Genomic DNA, 21,834 nt, shown 5'->3' on the forward strand with positions numbered 1-21,834 from the left:
ATTTCGTTTGTCATCTGCATTACTGTCACAGCTCCTAAGTGGCTTTCCAGGTCTCTAGTCACACACACTCTCTCCTATTTATGGCTCTCAGAGAAATTTTTTAATAAAAGAATACATTTAAACTTCTCTTTTCCCAAATTGAAAAAATCTATATTAGTTTTCCATTTCCTTCCCATATCCTACAAGGCCCAGCATGGTCTCAAATCTAAATGCATCTCCAATCTCACCTCTTTCCCCCTTTCTCCTCCCATGTACCCTGCTGCTCAGTCCCACTGGCCTTCAGCAATTCCCCATGCCTTCAGCATTCCCCATGTCACATGCCTTCTCCTCCCTCTCCTTCATGACACATGAGCTCCCTCTTCCAGGAAGGCCTCCTCTCTTCCCTCTTCTCTTCAATAACTCCTGGATGCCTTGCCTTTATGTTCAACTCAAAAGAACATCACACCATGCAATTATGCCAACATTAGCTCAATGCTCCTATTTTCAGAAACTCTCCTATTGACAACCAAAATGACAGTGTCCCTATTATTGATTTGGTATGTTGGCTTTTTCTTTAGCAGTAATATTACTCCATATCAAGAAACTTGATAGAACTATTACATTTTGGAAGAAAAATTCCATTCAATCCAATAATCTTCTATGAAGTTTCATTATTGTGCAATGTTCTGGTGTAACTAAAGTAAAGCAAAGTGATTTTCCTTCCCTGAGGACATCACAGGGTAGAAGGAGAGCAATTCAGGCATGCAAATAAAAATAATGAATACAGCATGTGATAAATGCTTTAGCCTATGAGTGAAAAAAGTGCCAGGAGGCACAAAGGAGGGAATGCATTATTCTCATCCCACATTGGCCTTCTGTGTCTGTGCTTTCTTTCTGAAAATATTCCTTCACTCTAGTGGCTGAGGACACTGTATGTTCCGTGCAACAAACTATGAGCAGGTGGGGTTGATCCCAGTCCATCAAGTGTCTGTGCCAATCCACAAACTCCTCTATTTGTCCCCATCACATCTGGCCCTACCACCTTTGAAAGAGCAACCACACCTCTCGAATCAACTACAGCAACCAACACGCAAACTGGTCATATGGATATTCCCCAACCAACTCTAAGTTAAGATTAAAGCTACCATAATTACATTGAGCATGGAAAAATGGAAACAAGTGCCACTTCTCTCTCTGTCACCAGTAAATCACCTGCCACTTTAGTTTCGCTTATGATTGCTAATGTAGTCACCCACTAAAGCTGGTGCTTTCATGACAACTATTGCCACAACCAAAACAACATTCACATAGAAGCCTGTCACCTAGTAAAAGTTACCATGACAAATGGACCTAGGACTGTCATTAGTACCATTGAATCTGGACAATTATGGCCCCAACCACATTGTCTGACCAATAGGGGACACAACCAGTTAATAATTCGCCTGGAAGCATGTCACCACTACTGTATTTATCTACCACCCTGACCATCATCTTACCTGCACCAGATGACTGGAGTCCAATTATTTTTGTACCAGTCACTGTAGTTAAAGCTGAACCCATTGCCTTTGTTGCTATCACTTCAGCTACATCTCTGTCCACAAATTCTCCATCTGTCTCTCTTTGTCTTATTTCTCACTCTTAAAATGAATTCTGTACTCCCATGCACCACTTTGTGGTCTGCACAGTGAGCCAGCCAGAAGTCACATCCCTGAACCAGATAGGTGCTTACAAGTTGCTCAAGGTCAGTTGGTTGAATATCCTTTGGCCAAAATCCAAGTCACTGAAAGCCAGTTTGCCAAGTGACCAATTCATGAAAGGACCAATCATTCAAGATTTTTAAAGTTGTTATTGGCCTTGCTCTTACCTCTGCCTGTAAAAATGTTTTCTTCATCTTTTCCTGTCCTTGGTCTCTGCCCAAATCCTGCATCTGCTTTAGGAAATTTGCTTTTGGTGAATTGGTAATTTAGTTATTAGCAAACTGGCTGCTCCCAAATGTAGATTTAGTAGAATTAATTCTTTTGTGAATGGTCCTGATTGCCCAGTGACTCTCCTTATATTCTCTCTGGCATTTAGGCTCCTCTCTCTTGTCTCCTTGGCTTTCTTGAAATTTTACCAGCCTCAGTACCCCAGGATGCCTCAGGGGATCAGCCTAACCTCTGGTGTTACTGAGAGGGATTACCTAAAATCTTCCTACAGCAGCTACAGAGCCCATCTCACACAGCAGTGTGACTGGCGTGCCTACAGCGAGCACCACTGAACCCAAATTCTCTTCCCTTCAATCACAGTACTGAGTGCATCACAATGGTGAGACCATCCCACAGTATCCACACTATAGACCATTGCTTCCTCCTGGGGATGTGGACATCTTCTACTCCTACTCTGTTCTGGGAAGAGGAATTCTGAAACAACCAGTCACATTTAAGATGATATTGGTTATTACTCGCGAGTTGAGATTTCACTTATGGGTGTGACTTTTCTTTCTTTCTTTTTTTCCCCAGAAAGGAACCTCTGCCCTAGGGTCATCCCTCTTTCTATTTCTCTTTTTCATGTCTCTTGCTCCCATTAAGTCAGAATGGTAGCTAGGTCTCAGGACTCGTGCTGCTCTAAGATGAGAGCAGTTTAGATCAGCTCTGTCCTTCATTCTTAGCTCTTTGTGGACTTTCTTCTTTCTGTCTCTGTCTCTCTCCTCTGAGATCTGCCATGTGGTGAGAGTGGTAAGAATGCTTCTGCTCCAAGCTTGGCGCATCAGTGTTTTAGGAAGAGGATAAGGAGCCCATGAGAGAGACAGAGAAAGAATCATTCAAGGTGTAGGAGAAGTGCGAGGCAAGGGAATAAGGAAATCAAAGGAGGAAAGTGTCAGAAAAGAGGAGTCTTCGACAGTGTCAAACTATGAGAGAGGACAAGAAGTGCCAATAAGAAAAGAAAAAAATATATACATAAATTTATATACAAATATAAATATACAAATGTTAATTGGTTTTAGCAATGAGGGGGTCATCAAGAAAGCAATAGAAGAATTCAGAGGTGTGTTGGGTGAAGAAGCCAGTAGCAAGGGTGGACAAGGGTGGGTGGGAAGAAGGGAGCACAGGGCACTCAGCCCTCTTTACAAAGTTCTAGGCTGTGAATAGCACCAAAGAAATAGAACAGTTAAAGGGGAATGCTGGTCTAAAGTAGTACCTGTTTTTGTTTCTTTGCGTATTTGTTTTCATGTGACAGAAACTTGAATATGCTTGTGGACTGAGGGGGGCAATGAATTAGAATATTTTTGAATCTATGCGATATATGACATCACCATCACTGAATTCCTTGTATAGAAGATGTTGATCCTAATCAGCCATTTAAAGGTATATCCATTCATTTACTCATTCAATACATAATCATTGATTGCTTATTATGTGATAGGCACTGGTCTAGACCCCCCACATGAAGCACTCAATCTAGTGGTGAAGTCAAAAAATAAAAAACAAATAAATAAGGAAATCTACAGATTTTCAGTTGAGGGTAAGTGCAATGGAGAAAAGTTTTTTAAATAAAATGAGGCAACTTCAGAGTGACTAGGAGCACTATTTTATATAGGATTGTCAAGAAAGGCAAGACCGAAATAAAATAGTAAACCACATAGGCAACTGTGGAAAGGGCATTCTACTTAGAGGGGTCAACAAGCGCAAAGGCCAGTGTGGCCACAGCAGAGTGATTGAGACAGACAGTGGTTGGAGAGGCAGTCAGGGAAGAAGGGGTAAGGAGGCAGATTGTGAAGGGCTTTGCCCACCATTGTGAAGACCACTTTCTATTCTAAGTGAAATGGGAATCCATTGGAGGGTTTTTAGCAGATCAGCAGCGTGAAAATAATTATTTTGATTGCTATATAGTGAATGCTCTGTAAAAGGGCAAGAGGAAGAGCAAGGAGACTAGTTTAGAGAGAATTGAAATAACCCAGGTGAGAGACAATGAAGGCTTGGATCAGGATGATATCAGTGGAGGTAATGAGAAGTACCAGGATTTGGTGTCTATTTTGATGATAGACCCACTAGATTTTGTTGATGGATTGGTTACGGGGTATAGGAGAAAGAGAAAAACTTCACAAGTTTTGCCCTGTTCAACAGGAAGGATTAGAGCAGCCATTTACTGAAATGGTGCAGACTATGAGATTACAATTAAGAGTGATTCCTTTTGTGATGTTTCACTACTGAGAGCTTTCAAGCTCCACCACTCTCCCTCCCCATTCTGCTCCACATCTGGATGAGCTGATGTGAAAGCCCAGGCACTCCCTCCTTTGGCATAGGCAGGAAGTCCAAGTCATGCAAGACACAGCCTGTGTGCAGAGACCCTCACCCTAGCACCACTCCCTAATCATCCCTAAACTCAATAAAAGCCAAACAAGTCTCTTTTCCCTGCTCTCTGAAGCCATTTTCAGATATGCCTGCAACCCTTCCTGTTTTTCCTAGAAAGCCTCATTATGTGAGTAATGAATCTCTTTGTATCCCCGTGGTGTCTGTGGCATCGTCAGTCCCGACATCCAATCAAATTTTGAGTAGGGGGGGGTCCATCCCATCTATGCAGGACACCTACAACAGAAACAAATAGGTTTTGTGAAATTGGGGAAGGGTATAAGAGGAGGAATAAGGAATTCATTTTTGGACATATATGTTTGAGTTTTCTGTTAGATATCAGAGTGAAAATGTTGGGTAGACAGAGATACTTGTCCGGAGTTTAAAAGATAATTCCAGGCTGTAGATAGAAACTTTGGAGTCATCAGCATGTGGATGGTATTTAAAATTATAGACTAAATGAGCTCACCTAGGACATAAGAGTAAAGATGAGAAGCAGTCCAAGAACCCAGCCCGGGCACTTTGATAACTAGAGATTGGAGAGATGATGAGGAACGAGCAAGGCCTTCTGAGAAAGGCGGGTGTCTTGTGATGTAGGAGAACAAAGACGAGCAGTTCCTTGGAAGCCAAGTGAACACGTTATATGCAGAAGGAGAGCAGTCAACAAGGTCAAACCCTGCTGCCAGGTCAACATGCCCTCTTTCTGGACAGATTTATTCAGTAAGAAAAAAAAAAAAAGGAGTTCTAGCAATGGGGAAAAAAATCTGACCATAAATAAATTTAGGACAACCAGCTATAAAATTCTGAAGGATTTTGCACATATCACGTGATTGTTTTTCATGACATCATCTTGTCTATCAACACATATTTATTGATATCCACCTAGGTGCTATGGCTCTAAATTTCTAGTCTTATATTTTTTGTTTTTAACAAGAGCAAACTTATGTCAGTATTACCAGCTTGGCTTAACAGCATTGCTGAAAATATTTGGTTGGTTGGTTGTGTGGATGCTGCATTGGGTTGTGCAGGCATCTCCTGAGGTTCAGGTATCAGTAGCCATCTCTCAGCTGGCTCCCCAGGACTGTCCTACAGGGCAGGATGTAGAGTGGATGGCTATGGCTATGTCTCCTCTAATTGGTGGATGATGGTAGAAGATGCAGCTCATTTTCCTGAATTGGTTGGCTGCTGGGAGGTGTACCAGCTCCTCTGGGTGACTTGGCGAAGGACAGGAGAACCTCTGCTATCATCTATGAGGCATCATTGTCTCAGGTCAGACTCTCCCTGGCCATCTAGATTTTTGGCTCCAAGGCTGACAAGGGAGACCCCATCTCTGCCTGTCCCCAAGACTCTGGGATACCAGGTTCCCTTTCTCTTCATCTTCCCTTCTTCTCATTTTATGCTTCAGGGAGGCTTCTCCTAGAGCATAAGTGAGCCAGGCTCTCTGATTGATCCTGAAAGATGCAGTGAAAAGCTCCAGGGTGGAGTGAGGAATGAGGAAGAGACCTGTTGACTTCTTCTTCTCATCCCCACCCTGCTCGTTTCCCCAACTAAACACAGCCTAAGATGCTGTGAGTAGGAGAGAAAAGTGAGGCAGAATGACTCCTCACCTAATACCATGGTCAGTCTTTAACTCTCAGTCCTGCCTGGAGACCTTTCCAAATGACTTCTAAATTTGATACTCTTTTCCATGTGCTGTTACCAGTGCTCTTTTCCTTTCATATTTTAAACCCCGCATATGTTCATTCCTTCATCCATTCATTCATCTATTAAACAAACGCTTTTTGAGCAGAGCTCCTTCTGTGTACCAGGCTCTGTTTTAAGTGTCAGGTGTAGAGCAGTAATCAAAAGAGAGAAAGTCCTTGACTCAGGGATATTACGTGCTAGTGAGGTAGGCAGACAATTCAAGTAAATACCACAGTTCCAGATGGAGGTGCTCTTGTGGATGGGAAAAGCACCGTTGGAGCCAGTTTGCCTGAGGGTGCAAATTTGACCTTTGCCAGGAGTAGCTTGTGATCTTGAGCGCAATATTAACATCCTCTGTAAAATGTAATAATCTTTGTACCTCCTTTGGTTGTTTCACTTCTTTGGTTGAGTTTATTCCTAGGTATTTTAATTTTTTTGTTGCAGTTGTAAATGGTATTATATTCTTAATTTCTCCTTATGCTACTTCATTGTTAGTGTATAGAAACGCAACTCCTTTTTCTGTGTTGATTTCACATCCTGCAACTTGACTGTATTCATTTATTATTTCTAAAAGTTTTTAGTGGATTATCTAGGGTTTTCTATATACAAAATCATGTCATCTGCAAATCGTGACAGTTTCACTTCTTCCTTTTGAATTTGGGTCCCTTTGATTTCTTTTTCTTACCTGAATGCTCTGGCTAGGACTTCCAATACTATGTTAAATAAGAGTGGTGACAGTGGGCATCCTTGTCTGGTTCCTGTTTTTAGAGGGATAGCTCTCTGTTTTTCTCCGTTGAGAATGATATTAGCTGTGGGTTTGTCATATATGGGCTTTATTATGTTGAGATACTTTCCTTCTATATCTTTTTTATTTAGAGTTTTTATCATAAATGGATGCTGTATCTTGTCAAATGCTTTCTCTGTTTCTATCGAGATGATCATGTGATTTTTGTTGTTCATTTTGTTAATGTGATGTATCCTGTTTATTGATTTGCAGATGTTGAACCATCCTTGCATCCCTGGAATAAAACCCACTTGATCATGATGTATGATCTTTTTAATGTATTGTTGTATTTGATGTGCTAGTATTTTGTTGAGGATTTTTGCATTCATGTTCATCAGTGGTATTGGCCTGTAATTTTCCTTTTTTGTGTTGTCCTTGTCTGACTTTGGTATCAGAATAATGTTGGCTTCATAGAATGAGTTAGGAAGATTCCTCTCCTCCTCAATTTTTTGCAAGAGTTTGAGAGGGATAGGTAATAAATCTTTGAATGTTTGGTAGAATTCACCAGGGAAGCCCTCTGGTCCTGGACTTCTATTTTTTGGGAGGTTTTTCATTGCTGTTTTGATCTCCTTACTGGTTATCGGCCTATTAAAATTCTCTATTTCTTGTTGATTCAGTTTTGGAAGGTTGTATGATTCTAAGAATTTACCTATTTCTTCTAGGGACTCCAGTCTGCAGGTGTATAGCTTTTGGTAGTATTCTCTTATAATCTTTTGTATTTCTGAGATGTCTGTTGTAATTTCTCCTCTTTCATTTCTGATTTTATTTATTTATCTCTCCTTCCATTCTGAACAATAACCTTGCTGGGTAGAGTATTCTTGGCTGTAGGGTTTTTCCTTTTAGCACTTTAAATATACTGTGCCACTCCCTTCTTGCCTGTAGGGTTTCAGCTGAGAAGTCAGCAGATAGCCTTCTGGGGTTTCCTTTGTATGTCACTTGTTGCCTTTCTCTCGTGGCTTTTAGGATTCTCTCTTAATCTCTAATTCTTGAGATTTTAATTATAATGTGTCTTGGTGTGGGCCTCTTTGGGATAATCTTCTTTGGTGCTCTTTGTGCTTCCTGTATCTGGATGTCTGTTTCCTTCCTTAGGTTAGGAAAGTTTTCAGCTATTATTTCTTCAAATAGATTCTCTGTCCTTTTGTCTCTCTCTTCTCCTTCTGGGACATTTATAATACAGATGTTAGTGTGCTTGATATTGTCCCAGAGATCCCTTAGATTGTCCTCATTCTTTTTAATTCTTTTTTCTTTTATCTGTTCAGCTTGGGTGATTTCCTCTAGTCTTTCATCCAGCTCACTGATCCATTCTTCTGTATCATCTACTCTGCTATTGAGTCCCTCTAGTAAATGTTTCATCTCCAGTATTGTATTCTTCATTTCTGATTGGTTGTTTTTATATTTTACATTTCTTTGTTGAAGTTCTTACTGAGTTCATCCATTCCTCTCCCAAGATCCGTGAGCACCATTCTGGCTTTTTGTTTGAACTCTTTGTCAGGTAGATTGTTTATTTCTGTTTTGTTTAGTTCTTTTTTGGGGGGGTTGTCCTATTCCCTTACTTGGAGTGTGTTCCTTTGTCTCCTCATATTGCCTCTTTCTCTGTGCTTGCATCTATGTATTTGTTGGGTCAGCTACATCTCCTAATCTTGGAGAGGTAGCCTTATGTAAGAGAGGCCTTATGAGGCCCAGCAGTGTGCTTCCCTCTCGTCAGCAGTTCCAAATGTTCGAGGAGTGTCCCCTGTGTTGGCTACATGCCTCCTTCTGTTGTGGCAGGGTTGCTTTTGCTGCAGGTTCCCAGAGAGAGTCTGTCACTTTATTGGGCATAGGGAGCCCCAGCACAGTTGGCTGGAAGGTCTAATAGCACATTCCTGTTACAGTTGTTCTGTTAAGTGAGTAGGCCCCCAGCATGGCTGGTCACTAGGTGGGAAGCCAGGTTCCTGCTGCTAAGTTTCTTAGGTACTTTGTCTCATTCTTTGCTACTCTAAGATTTAAACCACCACTGAGAAGTTTAAAATTATAGTTTGAAGATCTCAAGTTATCCAACCATTACATAACTGTGGGCTCAGATATAATCAGAGCAACACTGGATTAATCAGACAGGATTTATTTTGACCATAAGGCACAAAGCAAAAGAAAAAAGCGATTAACATTGGCTTAAAGCATAAAATCATTTAATGTTTGCTTAAGGAGAAGTCTAGAGGTTTGGAATTTAGTTACATAACTTTTTTTTCATGACTATACCTATCACACACAAGAAGACATGTTTGCTCTTGACCTGGGATATGTGTAAGTCTATTAATATTTTAGAAATTATTGTTAGTAACGCCCCCCCCCCCCACCAAAGTTGTTGACTATAGCAGGTGCTTGACTGAAAGGATCTTTAAAGTCATTTTTTCTGTATTCTATACTGCATTCCACTTTGGCAAAGGGTCAGAGAGCATTGATTGATGTGAAACACCACCTCAATTTTGCATGCTGTATCGTGTATGCTTTCCCTTAGAGAAGTGGAAAAGCACCAACGACATTCTTTCTTTTCTAGCTCCCATTCATCTAAAAGATTAGGATTTATCAGAAACAGTGACATCATTTCGTAGCCTAAAGCAAGTTATAATGTCCTAAAAAGTGAGCAAGATTTACCAGGGATAATCTTTGATTTCTGTAGTCACGAGCTACTGAAGTGTAGTAATTTCAGATTTTTATCTTTAATTCTGGCTAACACCATTTTCATAAGGTTTTTTTTATCCATGTTAATATACCCACTGACTTCAATAGTACAGTAGATTTTACTCACCAATCATCTAAATTTATCATGATCCAGTAATCTCAATATTGTCTTACTTTTGGACAGTTTTGTAATTAGTCATCACCATAATCCCTCCAGTTGCTCAGCCACAGAATTCTGCAATATTCGTACCAAAGGAGTGGCTTTGTGGGCTTTTTTAGAAGCAAAAACGAAATTCCTGACTTGTGAAAAGTCAAGTTTCAGTGATTTTTAAATAAGTTTTGTGAAATAAGGAGGTCAAGGGTTTACATCTGCTCGGAATTCTAGAGTTAATCTTACAGTTGAAATAATTTTATGCACATTGTTTTTTAATGGGAGCAAATTTTTCTATTTATTTTTCTCCAACGAACATAAATTAAGTACTTTGGGTTGAATTTGGAAATTTTTTTCAGGAGATGGGTGACTGTTAGTTAATATAACCCAGATTGAATAAACACAGTTATCAGCTTACATAAATCCAGTATTTCCTAACTTCTCATCCACAGAGTAAGTACAGACGTACTTGGAGTTACGTTTGAGATACCAGCATCCTCAGAATGGATGGAGAACAATGGCTTCAAGCTATGGATATTGAACAAAATGCCACTGAGCTGGTGAGTATTGCAAACACCTTTTAAATGCTTTCATGTCTAATATTCTTCTTTTCAACGCTTAATATTTAACACTTTGAAAAAATTAAGTTGCCTTTTTTTCTGATGTTTGCTATTACAGAATGAAGGGAATCTGGAATGTTATTATCAGTAATGATCAGTGTTAAGGGAGTTATTTAGTATGCCACATAGTGCTTTCACATCATTTGGGAAATGTTCAATAGACTTTTTGCCTAAATCTCGATATTTATAACAGAAACCTATGATAAAATACCAGTAGACAGAATTTTAGTAGATGATTTGAAATGTTATGTTGATAGCAAATATTAACAATATTATTTATATTTCTACATATTTTGATCCAATGAAAATATTCTCATTGGCCTACTTGGATTTAAAGAAGTAATTTATGGAAAATGTCTCATGGTAGGGGGACTTATACTTAAAATGTGTTACTCTAGTAATATAAAAATGTATTCCTTAGAGCATACAAAGGGTCTCATTCGTCATTCAAACAAATCCCTTCATTTTACAAATGAGGAAACTGAAGCATTAGGAGTCCACCTAGCTAACGGCAGAGTCAGAAATCGAACTTAGTTTTCTCACACATAATCTTTTCATTATAAGAAGCGACTTTTCAAAGAACTTGATTACTTTGTTCCTAACAAAGAAAAATAAATTTTAAATTATCTTGAGGTTGTAGAACCAAGAGACACATCAGACAAAATAGAAACAAAGATAAGGATTGATATAAGAATTGTTTTGCAAATTGAAGGTTGTATTTGTGATCCGTTTGGGGATTCAGTAAGTATACCCCTAAACCTTAATTTATAGGATGCCGCATATTTCAAAGAAGTTGCAAAATGTCATTGTTTTAATGTCATATATACACCATTTTATTTCCTTCTCTTTTTCATAATATATTAAATATATTTTCCCATATGCCAAAAACATTTATGCAATTTATTCTGTTAAGTCAAATAATTAGTTAATTGTACTAAAAAGAGAAAAGAACCCAAACAGTAAAACCAACTTCTGAGACTATGAAAAGGCATGATTAGAATTTCCTGTTTTTCAGTAATCTGACAGACAATCTATAACCTCCTCGATCCCTCAAATCAAACAGTAGAAGATTTTTTTTATAATTGTTCTATCATTTTATTTGCTTATTTTAGAACATTTGGAAAATTACAAAGAAAAAATAATCACCCATGATCCCCCTCAAAGAAAATCACAGCTAAAATTTTGCTTTCTGTTCCCCCCTACTATCTATTCTAATTTGATTCTTTTGGTTATTTTGTCACTGGTTTTGAATTTTTTTGTCATTTATCTTTTTCCTCTAAAAATTTCCATAAAGATCTTAATTAAAATTCAGAGAATTGAGAGCTTATATTACTGAAACTTTTGCTAAGAGGACACTTATTCAAGTTGTCTTTTTGTTCCTCAGTAGAGTTTTATGGTTCTCTTTATATAAATCCTATGTCATTTTATATGCTTTATTACCACTGTGAACAGCAGTTGCTAATGTACACACACACACACACACACACACACACACAAAACAAGTGCTGGTACATATATTTTTCACGTTTTTATAATCTGTGACCTTGACTTTATTTTTAATATGATTATATGGGATTCTGTTTGTAGACAAACACATCATGGGCAAATAATGTTACTTTTATCTTCACATTTCCAATATTGATAGATATTGATGAGAATGTCTGAAAAACATTACCTAATATTGGTGGTAGGAGACATTGTTCATTCTCCTGACTTTAAAGAAATGTGCCTGATCTTTCACCGGTAAATATAGTGTTCATCACTGTTTTGAGGTAAACATTCTCTGTCACATTTGGGAATTATTCTTGTATTTTTAGTTCTTTCACATTTGTGTTGTTTGCTTCTGTCAGGACTGAATGCTGAAATTTGTTAAATGATCCTCAGGCATCTATTAAGATGATCATTTTATTGTCCTCCTTTGATAAATTGATGTGAAGAATGTGTTTGTATAGTTCATACAATGAAACCGTTATTAGAGTTTCAGATTCTCCTAGAACATGGCTATTTCTTCATTTAAAACATGTTGGATTCACATCGTTTATATATATTTCATATGCTTATGTTCCTGGATAAAATAAACTTTCCTCATCCTTAACAATCAGAGTTGGTTATTTATTTATTTTTAAATTCTTTCTCTGCAGTTACACGGAAATCCATACTGCTCAAATGGAGGAACACACCGTGGTCGTCGAGTGCCCAACGTGACCATCCAGCCACAGTGGGTAAGACTTAGGGCCTGGGGGTAGTGGAAGTCCTCAGTCGTCCTTTGGAATAATGGTGAAATGGGACAGGCAGGCCCTGCTCCGTCAGCCCCTCTACAGGGCTCTACTCCTCCTCAACCCCTCACTGGCCATTGGTCCTCTGGCTCCTCTATGCTACTCCTGAGCTGACTCCACAATCTCCCAGCAAATCCTGGGACCTGCGGCCCCCACCCGTTTATCAGTGCTGTATTCTGTTCCTTTAAGATCCTGCCCCATGCCAGGACTAATTATTTTTCCATTTTGACGTCTTTCCAAGCTCAAAGAACGTCCTTTTATTTATGCTTAAGAGATAAAAGTGTATTTAATAAATAATTTTCTAATTATAAAATCTCAATATGTAATGTGAAAATGGGAAATAACAAACAATGAGCAAAAGAATACCCGTAATTTTCCATTACCTAAAGATAACCAATCGAAAAGCTTTGATATGCCTTTTCATTGTTTTTCTACCCATGAGAACTGATTAGATAATTTAATTTATATCGTGATGTTAGTAGCTGATAACATAATACATTCCTGAGTCAATCTATTTGCATTTGAGATGATGACTTCTTGCTTTAGTATGAAGGAATAACTAAGAGGGGACATTTTGTCCTCATAGACTTGTGGACAAAAGGTGTGTGTGTGTGAGAGAGAGAAAGAGAGAGAGAGACAGAGAGCTGAAAATTGTGCTTTAAATTATAGCATTTGGAGTAATAAAAAAGTCCGCCTTATTCTAATTGAAACCAGTTACCTAAGTCCCCACTACATAATTTGCTGAAATATTCACTTTCTATAATTATTTGCAGATTTCAGCAAAACAGTGGTCACTCTGGAAAACATTTCTGATGTGTCTGTTGGCCTGTCTAATTGCTACGGCCCTTGTTGTTCTAGTCTTATACTTTGTCCGCTTTGGCAAGCCCACTAACATTACCACCATCATCATTCACGCAGACAGAATGTTCAATCACGTCACCCGCATCCCTGGTTCTACCCCATCTCCTGCTTCATTGTCCCTGCCTGGATCACAGAGTGCCCTGCCGTCAACCCCTGTGGCAAACCAAAGTACCTCCACCACGGTGCCTGGATCTGCTATGGACACCACTGAAACCACAATACGGGGCCATAAAATTATCATTGAAAATAAAAAATGACCCTTGTGAGCTCTCAGCCCTCCTGAAGCCAGATCAACACCCTTACCCTGAAGGAGGCATCTCCGAGGTATTCTCTCCTTCCCGCCAAGAGTTTCCAAAGCATTTGGCTTCATGAGATCTTGCCCCTCTTGCTCAATCTGTTGCCGGATTCCCATATGGTGATGACTCCGTCTTGGGCCCTCCAATGTTCAAATGCTTGGAAAAGAAAAATTTCCACTGAGCCTGGTTGATTTATCCAGGCTGGGGCCTAGAGTGTTCTTTTCATGCCTCCTGTATAATCAACCTCATTTATCACTGATGAGGATTTCAGCTGCTGAAGAGGCTGCCAGGTGGACCCTGCCCTACTTAGCTTCCTGCATGCTGGCTTCTTAAGTCACTGTTTACCATCTGGTTGTTTATTATTTCTCAATCTTATATACTTGACTATTTTCAGCATTTGTATTCCAGTAGGGAAAGAAGGAAATGTTCAATTAAAGTGATTAATGAACAGGAATAATTATATAACTATTGATCATTACAGAAGGGTTCCTCCCATTGGGGAACTCAGAAAAGAGGAGAGGTCATTGAGGTTTGCAATAACCAAAGGAGATGTCAGAGAAGGGCTGAAAGTTGAAAAAGGGTGAGGATTTGCATTTAAGTAGAGATTATTAAAACAGAAAATGACAGAGCCAAGGGGATTTAATAGAATTAAAATCAAAAACACACTCAGAAACACTTCAAATGTAACAAGTGGTGTATTTTATAGATCTGCACTTTTTTCACTATTGTCATTATTATTTTTCATACTTGATATTTTGCTTAATCTCTAAACTACTATAAACTATTACAGTCATGTGCTGCATAACAATGTTTTGATCAATGACGTACCACATATATGACCCATAAGATCAGTCCCATGTAGCCTAGGTGCATAGTATGCTCTATCATCTAGGTTTGTAGAAGTCCGCTCTATGATGTCCACACAACAACAAATTCAGCTAAGGAGGCATTTCTCAGAACGCATCTCCATCATTAAGCAACACGTGAAAGTACTTAACAAAATTTGAAGTTTTAAATTGTTTTCTCCTTTGTACTGTAACTTTGAGGGCACATTGCTTATAATTTGCTATGAAACACAAGACTCTTGTTCAATATGACTTATATTCTAAGTATTTAATACTCCCTGGAAGCATACTCATTTTTAATCTGGAAAAGCCTTTAGAGTTAAAACAACCTGCCCACTCCACACCCAACCTCCTAACTCAACAAAAGGGAAGACCACCCTAGAGAAGGGGGGCTCCTGGTCAAAGACTCAGACCCTCTGAGTTGACAGTAGAGCTTGGCTCTCCAGTTACAACTTCTGATTCTCTTTTTGCACACCATTAGAGGTTCTAAATGGGTTCTAAAAGCGTTGTTTTATGTTTAAAGATTTCCTAAAGCAAAAGATTTTGTATCCTATATAATTCTAGGTTGATTTGCTGCAGTCAATAACAGAGCATGTAAACCAGCCAGACCTTAAGGTCTTGCTGAGTGATTAGTCGCTGCCAAAAAAAAAAAAAAGATTAGAGAGGTAGTCATTCTTTAGATAATTATGATTTATGGGCAGCTAGTATTATTTCCCAGACACCAGTAAATGTAAAAATTTGAGTTTTTGAAGAGCAATTTTTACACCACAAACATTATTTGATAATACAATTTAAGAATGATGAAAGGTATATAAATTTTAGAAAAGAAATTTCATGAAGCTCTAGATAAGAGTAATAAGTACAAAGGAGTAAGTATGCATGCATTTTTTTTCCCCAGGGTAGTTTTAAATCAATTCATTTTTACTGTATTTTTCATTTAAATGCTTGTGAAGAAGAAAGATTAAATTCATTCGGTTGGAATGTACATCCTTATATGATTTAAACTTTGCTTTGTGATATAAAAGTAAAAGGAGCTTTTAATAAAAGACCTAAAATGAATTTACTGCTTATAAAGAATTTTTTAAAAAGTTTTGTATCCTAGACGCCGTCCTGAGTAAGTAGGTGTGGTGACAGGAGCTACTGCTTTCTTCTTTTACTTTCAGAGATAATGTAGCACGCACTAAAGTAATAAAGGAGGGGTAACTTCTCTGTTTAAGGCAAATCTTTTCTTAGTGATGAATTTCCTGTTTACATATTGTGTTGGAGGATATGTAATTAAGGTTATTGGAAATCATCAGATTTCTGTGCTTTGTAAAATAGGGGCGTGAATGAATTCTTGAATTCTTTTTTGCTTTAGACTTTTATGTTTAACACAATACTAAAATAGTAAACAGAGTTGTGGAAAGTATCTTCACAAGTTAAAAATACATACCTTGAGCAAAGATTTTACAAAGTACTATGAAAATACTAAGTGAAGTATGCATATTCAATAAGTAAGTAATCACCCAATTTTAATGATTTATTCAGTAAAGACTAATATTATGTATATGTTCTAATACTTATTATTAAAAAAAATTATGTACCAAACTTGAACAACAGCAATATATTTTAAATTAGTCAGGAAGCTTCTTTACTCAAAACATCTTCTACAAGCACTTTTGTGATTCCAGCATTTGTTCTTGAAGGCAAAGTAACTTCATGTGGGATTAAAATGTTAAATTTTTGAAAACACTTCATCAAATACGAGTGCAATCCACTTCTTTGGATGCTTTGCTAAAAAATATTCTATTGGGCATTTTGTTCCCCAAATAGGTCTATTTGTCTATGCTGAAGATCGGCTGGAATAATTAGCCCCGCTCCACGAGGATGTTCACAAGTCTTTTAGGGAAATCTTTCAGAAGGCATGTTATTTACGCCACCTACTTTGATACTGTGCAGTTTCAAAAGCTTTTTGAACTTGGGAACCATCTCTACTCTGTAACAAATTGTTATTTGTGAACTTGCACCTGCTGAATCTTTAAGTTCTTCAGTAACCTCTTAAGCTTCTCATGAACTGCCATTATAGTGAGAGACGTCTAGGACCAGCATTGTGTTCAAATCAAACAATCAACCTCTGTTACCAGCCTCCACTGCTGTGTGCTCATGGTAAAATGCAGCAGCCGTAGTAGTACGTGCTGACTGTTAGAACCCCTACAGTGTGTCTACAATTGACTGTGGCCCTGGCTGCCTGACCTGGACCCCACCACTATGTGTGTGTCTGCCGCTACGCAGGCATCTGCAGCTCCTGCCACTACGCAGGCATCTGCAGCTGGCCCCTGTAGCCAAGTGTGTACCTATCACCATCTCCAGCAACCACTACTGCCTGCCGTGGTCCCTAGTCACTGGACATAGAGATGCTGAAGTAGACCCCAATAGCCCTTGCAGCCACTGAAGATCCCTTGCAGCACTTGCCAAGGACCACACAGCTGTCAATGTTGGGGACCTAGTGGCCTGAGCCAAAGAGACAACATGCCATCCTGGAACCACTGCTGCCACACATCCCCACATGTGGCACCCTATACCACCAGACCCAGGGTCATAGAATGCTCTGTGCCCCATGCCCACAAGTGAGTCTTCACATACTGGAGTCAGTCCACAAAATCTGGAGAGGTGATTGCTTCTTCAAATGCACAGATACCTATGCAAGGCTACTGAGATCATGAAGCATCAGGGACACATGAGTCCACCAGAGGAATACAGTAAACTTCTAGTAGCTAGCCTGAAAGAAATGGATTTCCAGGAATTATCCAACAAAAAATTCCAAATTATTGTTCTAAAGATGCTCAAAGAGTTGTAAGAGAACACATAAATAACTTAATGACATCGGGAAAACAATACAAGAGCAAAATGAGAAGTTCAACAAAGAGATAGAAAACATAAAAAACAAAGCAAAACAAAAATTTTGGAGCTGAAGAAAACAATGAATTAATTGCAGAATTCAGTAGAGAGCTTCAACAACAGACTTGACCAAGCAGATGAAAGAATCAGTAAGCTCTAAGACAAATCAATTGAAATCATCTATTCAGAGGAAAAAAGAATGAAAAAGAGTGAAGAAAACCTACACAATCTATGGGACATCATCAAAGCATCAAATTTGCGAATTACAGTCATTTGTCACTTAATGACAAGGACACATTCTGAGAAATGTGTGGTTAGGTGATTTCATTGTTGTGTGAACATAATAGAGTGTACTTACACAAAACTAGATGCTACAGTCTACTGCATACCCAGGTTATATGGTATAGCCTTTTGCTCCTGGGCTACAAACCTGCACAGCACTTTACTGTACTGAATACTCTAGGCAATTGTAATACAATGGTAAGTATTTGTGTATCTAAACATAGAAAAGGTACAGTAGAAATAGAGTACAAAAGGGCTGGCCCCGTGGCCGAGTGGTTAAGTTCGCGCACTCCACTGTAGGCGGCCCAGTGTTTCGTTAGTTCAAATCCTGGGCGCGGACATGGCACTGCTCATCAGACCACGCTGAGGCAGCGTCCCACATGCCACAACTAGAAGAGCCCACAGCGAAGAATACACAACTATGTACCGGGGGGCTTTGGGGAGAAAAAGGAAAAAATAAAATCTTTAAAAAAAAAAAAAAAAGAAAGAAATAGAGTACAAAAGATAAAAAGTGGTACACCTGTACAGGGCACTTATACTATGAATGGAGCTGGCAGGACTGGAAGTTGCTCTGCATGAGGTGGTGACTGATGAGTGAATGTGAAGGCCTAGGACATTACCGTACACTGCTGTACACTTTATAAACACTGTACACTGACACTATACTAAATATATTTAAAAATATTTCTTTCTTCACTAATAAATTAACTTTAGCTTACTGAAACATTTTTGCTTTAAAAATTTTTAAATTTTTTAAAACTTTTTGACTCTTGTAATAACACAGCTTAAAACACAAACACATTGTATAGCTGTACAAAAATATTTTCTTTCTTTATATCTTATTCTATAATCTTTCTTCTATTTTAATTATTTTTTTTAATTTTTAAATTTTTTTGTTAAAAACTAAGACACAAACACACACATTAGCCTAGACTCACACGGGTGAAGAACGTCAATATCACCATCTTCCACCTCCACATCTTGTCCCACTGGAACAATAACACGCATGGAGCTGTCATCTCCTATGATAACAATGCCTTCTTCTGGAATACCTCCTGATGGACTTACCTGACGTTCTTCTTGAGGAGGTGTTACTCTTTTCGGAAATAAGTCCATGGTGGTTTGCTCGGTTTGTTTCTTTTTTTCATCATAGATTTGCTTGTAAGCAGATAATGCACCATGAACATTCCTCTCCATTAATGAAAACCTTTAGGTGTTGGAGTCCACGTTTTCAAACTTTTTAAGGAGCTTCTTGAGTGCCGCAAAAGCTTCTGCTAAACTCTTCACTGTGAATTTTCTTGGAGATTTTCCTTTTTCTTCTCATGCAGTTTCTTTTTCTCTTGCCTGTTCTTCAGGTATGCACTCCTGTTCCAGTTCAAATAACTTCTCATTAGTCAAATACACCTCAATAAAACTACTTTTAAAAGGTTATAAATAGAGACTAGAAAAACAATAGAAAAGATCCATGAAAGTAAAAGCTGGCTTTTAAAAAAGTTAAACAAAATCAACAAACCTTTAGCCAGACTAAGATGAAAAGAGAGAAGACTCAAATAACTAAAGTCAGAAATGAAAAAGGAGACATTACAACTCACACCACATAATACAAAGACCACAGAAGATTACTATGAACAATTATATGCCAACAAATTGGATAACCTAGAAGAAATGGATAAATTCCTAGAAACATACAACCTACCAAGACTGAATCATGAAGAAATAGAAAATCTAAACAGATCAATGACGAGTAAGGGGATTGAATCAGTAACCAAAAACTTCTCAACACAGAGAAGCCCAGGACCAGATGGTTTCACTGGTGGATTCTACCAAATATTTAAACAAGAATTAGTGTCAATCCTTCTTAAACTCTTCCAAAAAATTGAAAAGGAGGGGACACTCCCAATCTCCTTTTAGAAGGCCAGCATTACCTTGATATCAAAGCCAGATAAGGACACCACAAGAGAAGAAACTACAGGCCAATATCCCTGATGAATATAGATGCAAAAATTCTCAACAAAATATTAGCAAACCCAATTTAACAGCACATTAAAAGGATCATACACCATGATCAAACTAAAAAGCACTAAAAACAGCAAAGGAAACAAACCATCGACAAAATGAAAAACAACCTATGAAATAGGAGAAAATATTTGCAAATCGTATACCTTATAAATGGTTAATATCCAAAACATGTAAAGAACTCATACAACTCAATAGCAAAAAACAAACAATGCAATTAAAAAATGGACAGAGGAATTGGGTAGACGCCTTCCCAAAGGAGGCATACAAATGGCCCAGGGGTACATCAAAATGTGCTCAACATCGCTAATCATTACGGAAATGCAAATCAAAACCTAAATGAGATATCACCTCACACCTGTTAGAATGACTGTCATCAAGAAGCAAGAGATAATGAGTGTTGGCAAGAATGTGGAGAAAGGAGACGCTTGCATACTGTTGGTGGGAAGGTAAATCAGCGCAGCCACTAGGGAAAACAGTATAGAGGTTCCTCAAAAGATTAAAAATAGAACTCCCATATGATCCGGCAATCCCTCTTGTGGGGATATATCCAAAGGAAATGAAAACAGGATCTCGAAGACATATCTGCACCCCCGTGTTCACTGCAGCATTATTCACAATAGCTCAAGTACAGAATCAGCCTAAGTGTCTGTCAATGGATGAATGGATAAAGAAGATATGGTTTATACATTCAATAGAATATTATTCAACCGTGAGAGAGAAGGAAATCCATCTTTTGCAACAATATAGATGGAACTGGAGGGATTATGCTAAGTGAAATAAGCCAGACAGAGACAGACAAATTCTGTATGATATTACTCATATGTGGAATCTAAAAAAGCTGAACTCATAGAAGCAGAGAGTAGAGTGGTCTTTACCAGGGGCTGGGGAGAGTGGGGAAAATGGAGAGCTGCTAGTCAAAGTGTCCAGTTTTCTAGTCAGAAGATGAATAAGGTCTGGGGATCTAATGTACAGCATGGTAATTATCATTAATAATACTGTGTTATAAACCTCAAAGTTGCAGAGAGAGTAGATCTTAAATGCTCTCACGTGACAAAGGAAATAGTAATTATGTGATATGATAGAGATGGTAGCTAAGCTATGGTGCTAATCATTTTGCAACATGTAAGTGTATCAAATCAACATGTTGTACCTTAAACTTACACAATGTTATGTGCCAATTGTATCTCAGTAAGCCTGGAAATAAATAAATAAATAATAAAATAATGGTGCACAAAAGCTAATGTCATCCTTTCCAGCGGCAGAATGGATGTGTTTGCTGTGAACTGTAGTCTGATTTTTAAGAAATACTGTAAGCACGGATGCTTCGCTATCAGTTGTATTTGTTTCTACAATTGCAGCTGTCCTCAGTGAAAGATGTGGACTTCTCTTACAAATGGAAGAAGGCCCAAGTCATTGCTTACTACTCACTACACCAAAGACTCCTTTATTAGTGAAGAGAAAATTCAGCTGTAAGTGACAGATGTTCCTACATAATAGTGAAGTTGTAGAAGAATAATATATAGAAGTTTCTCTCTCATACACATTAAAAGACTGAAGGCAGCTGGTCCAGAGTTGGAAAAAGTAATTTCATTGTCATCAGAGATCTAGACTCCTTTATCTCATTGCTCCACATTCTCAGCATCTGGCTTCTATTTGATGGTTCAAAATGGCTGCCTAAGCACCAGTCATTGTGTCTATATTCCAGCCAGCAGAAAAAAAGAGAGATGAAAGCTTGATCCTTCCCTATAAGAATATTTCTCAGAAGTTCATACAATTTTATTATACTCCAATGCCAGAAATTAATCCTACAGCCACACCTAGCTATAAGAAAGGCTGGGGAATGTAATGATTATTCTAGAAGTTTGTGTGACAAGCTTACACTGAGGCTTCTATTTATAAGGAGAACAAAGAGAATGGATATTGGGGGACAACGCAGAGTCTCTGCCACAACGATTAAATCCAAACATTTTTAGAGGAGGAAGTAAGCACTTCACTCCAAACTCCTAATCCTTTAATTAGCTTACAGTATTCTTTAAAACTCTTTTATAAACATTCTGACAGTTGCAAAATTCTAACAATGTCTAAGAGCTGTGAGTGAGATGTGGTCAATACAGTGTCAAAGTGAGCCGGCCTCAGGTGCCAACCACACCAGCTGAGGATTCACATCTCCAGGAG

The 21,834-nt window shown here is 38.3% G+C and overlaps 1 protein-coding gene across 3 annotated transcripts in view; it reads left to right on the forward strand.

The window, feature by feature from the left end:
* Positions 1-9,678: 9,678 nt before the first annotated feature.
* The window catches only part of LOC139084935 (dynactin-associated protein-like), a 33,949-nt gene continuing 21,793 nt past the window's right edge, over positions 9,679-21,834 (forward strand). Inside the window, exons 1-3 of one of the 3 annotated variants that reach the window (XM_070630332.1) lie at positions 9,679-10,143; positions 12,345-12,425; positions 13,398-15,540. In XM_070630332.1, coding sequence (XP_070486433.1) covers positions 10,087-10,143; positions 12,345-12,425; positions 13,398-13,712 — 453 coding nt within the window. In that variant the 5' untranslated portion in view covers positions 9,679-10,086 and the 3' untranslated portion in view covers positions 13,713-15,540. Of the gene's footprint in view, positions 10,144-12,344; positions 12,426-13,252; positions 15,541-21,834 lie in introns of those variants that run through there. The other 2 variants (XM_070630331.1, XM_070630333.1) reach the window with 2 other exon arrangements.

The sequence above is a fragment of the Equus przewalskii genome, chromosome 7, assembly GCF_037783145.1.
Source record: "Equus przewalskii isolate Varuska chromosome 7, EquPr2, whole genome shotgun sequence".
In the NCBI taxonomy this organism is placed as follows: Eukaryota; Metazoa; Chordata; class Mammalia; order Perissodactyla; family Equidae; genus Equus; species Equus przewalskii.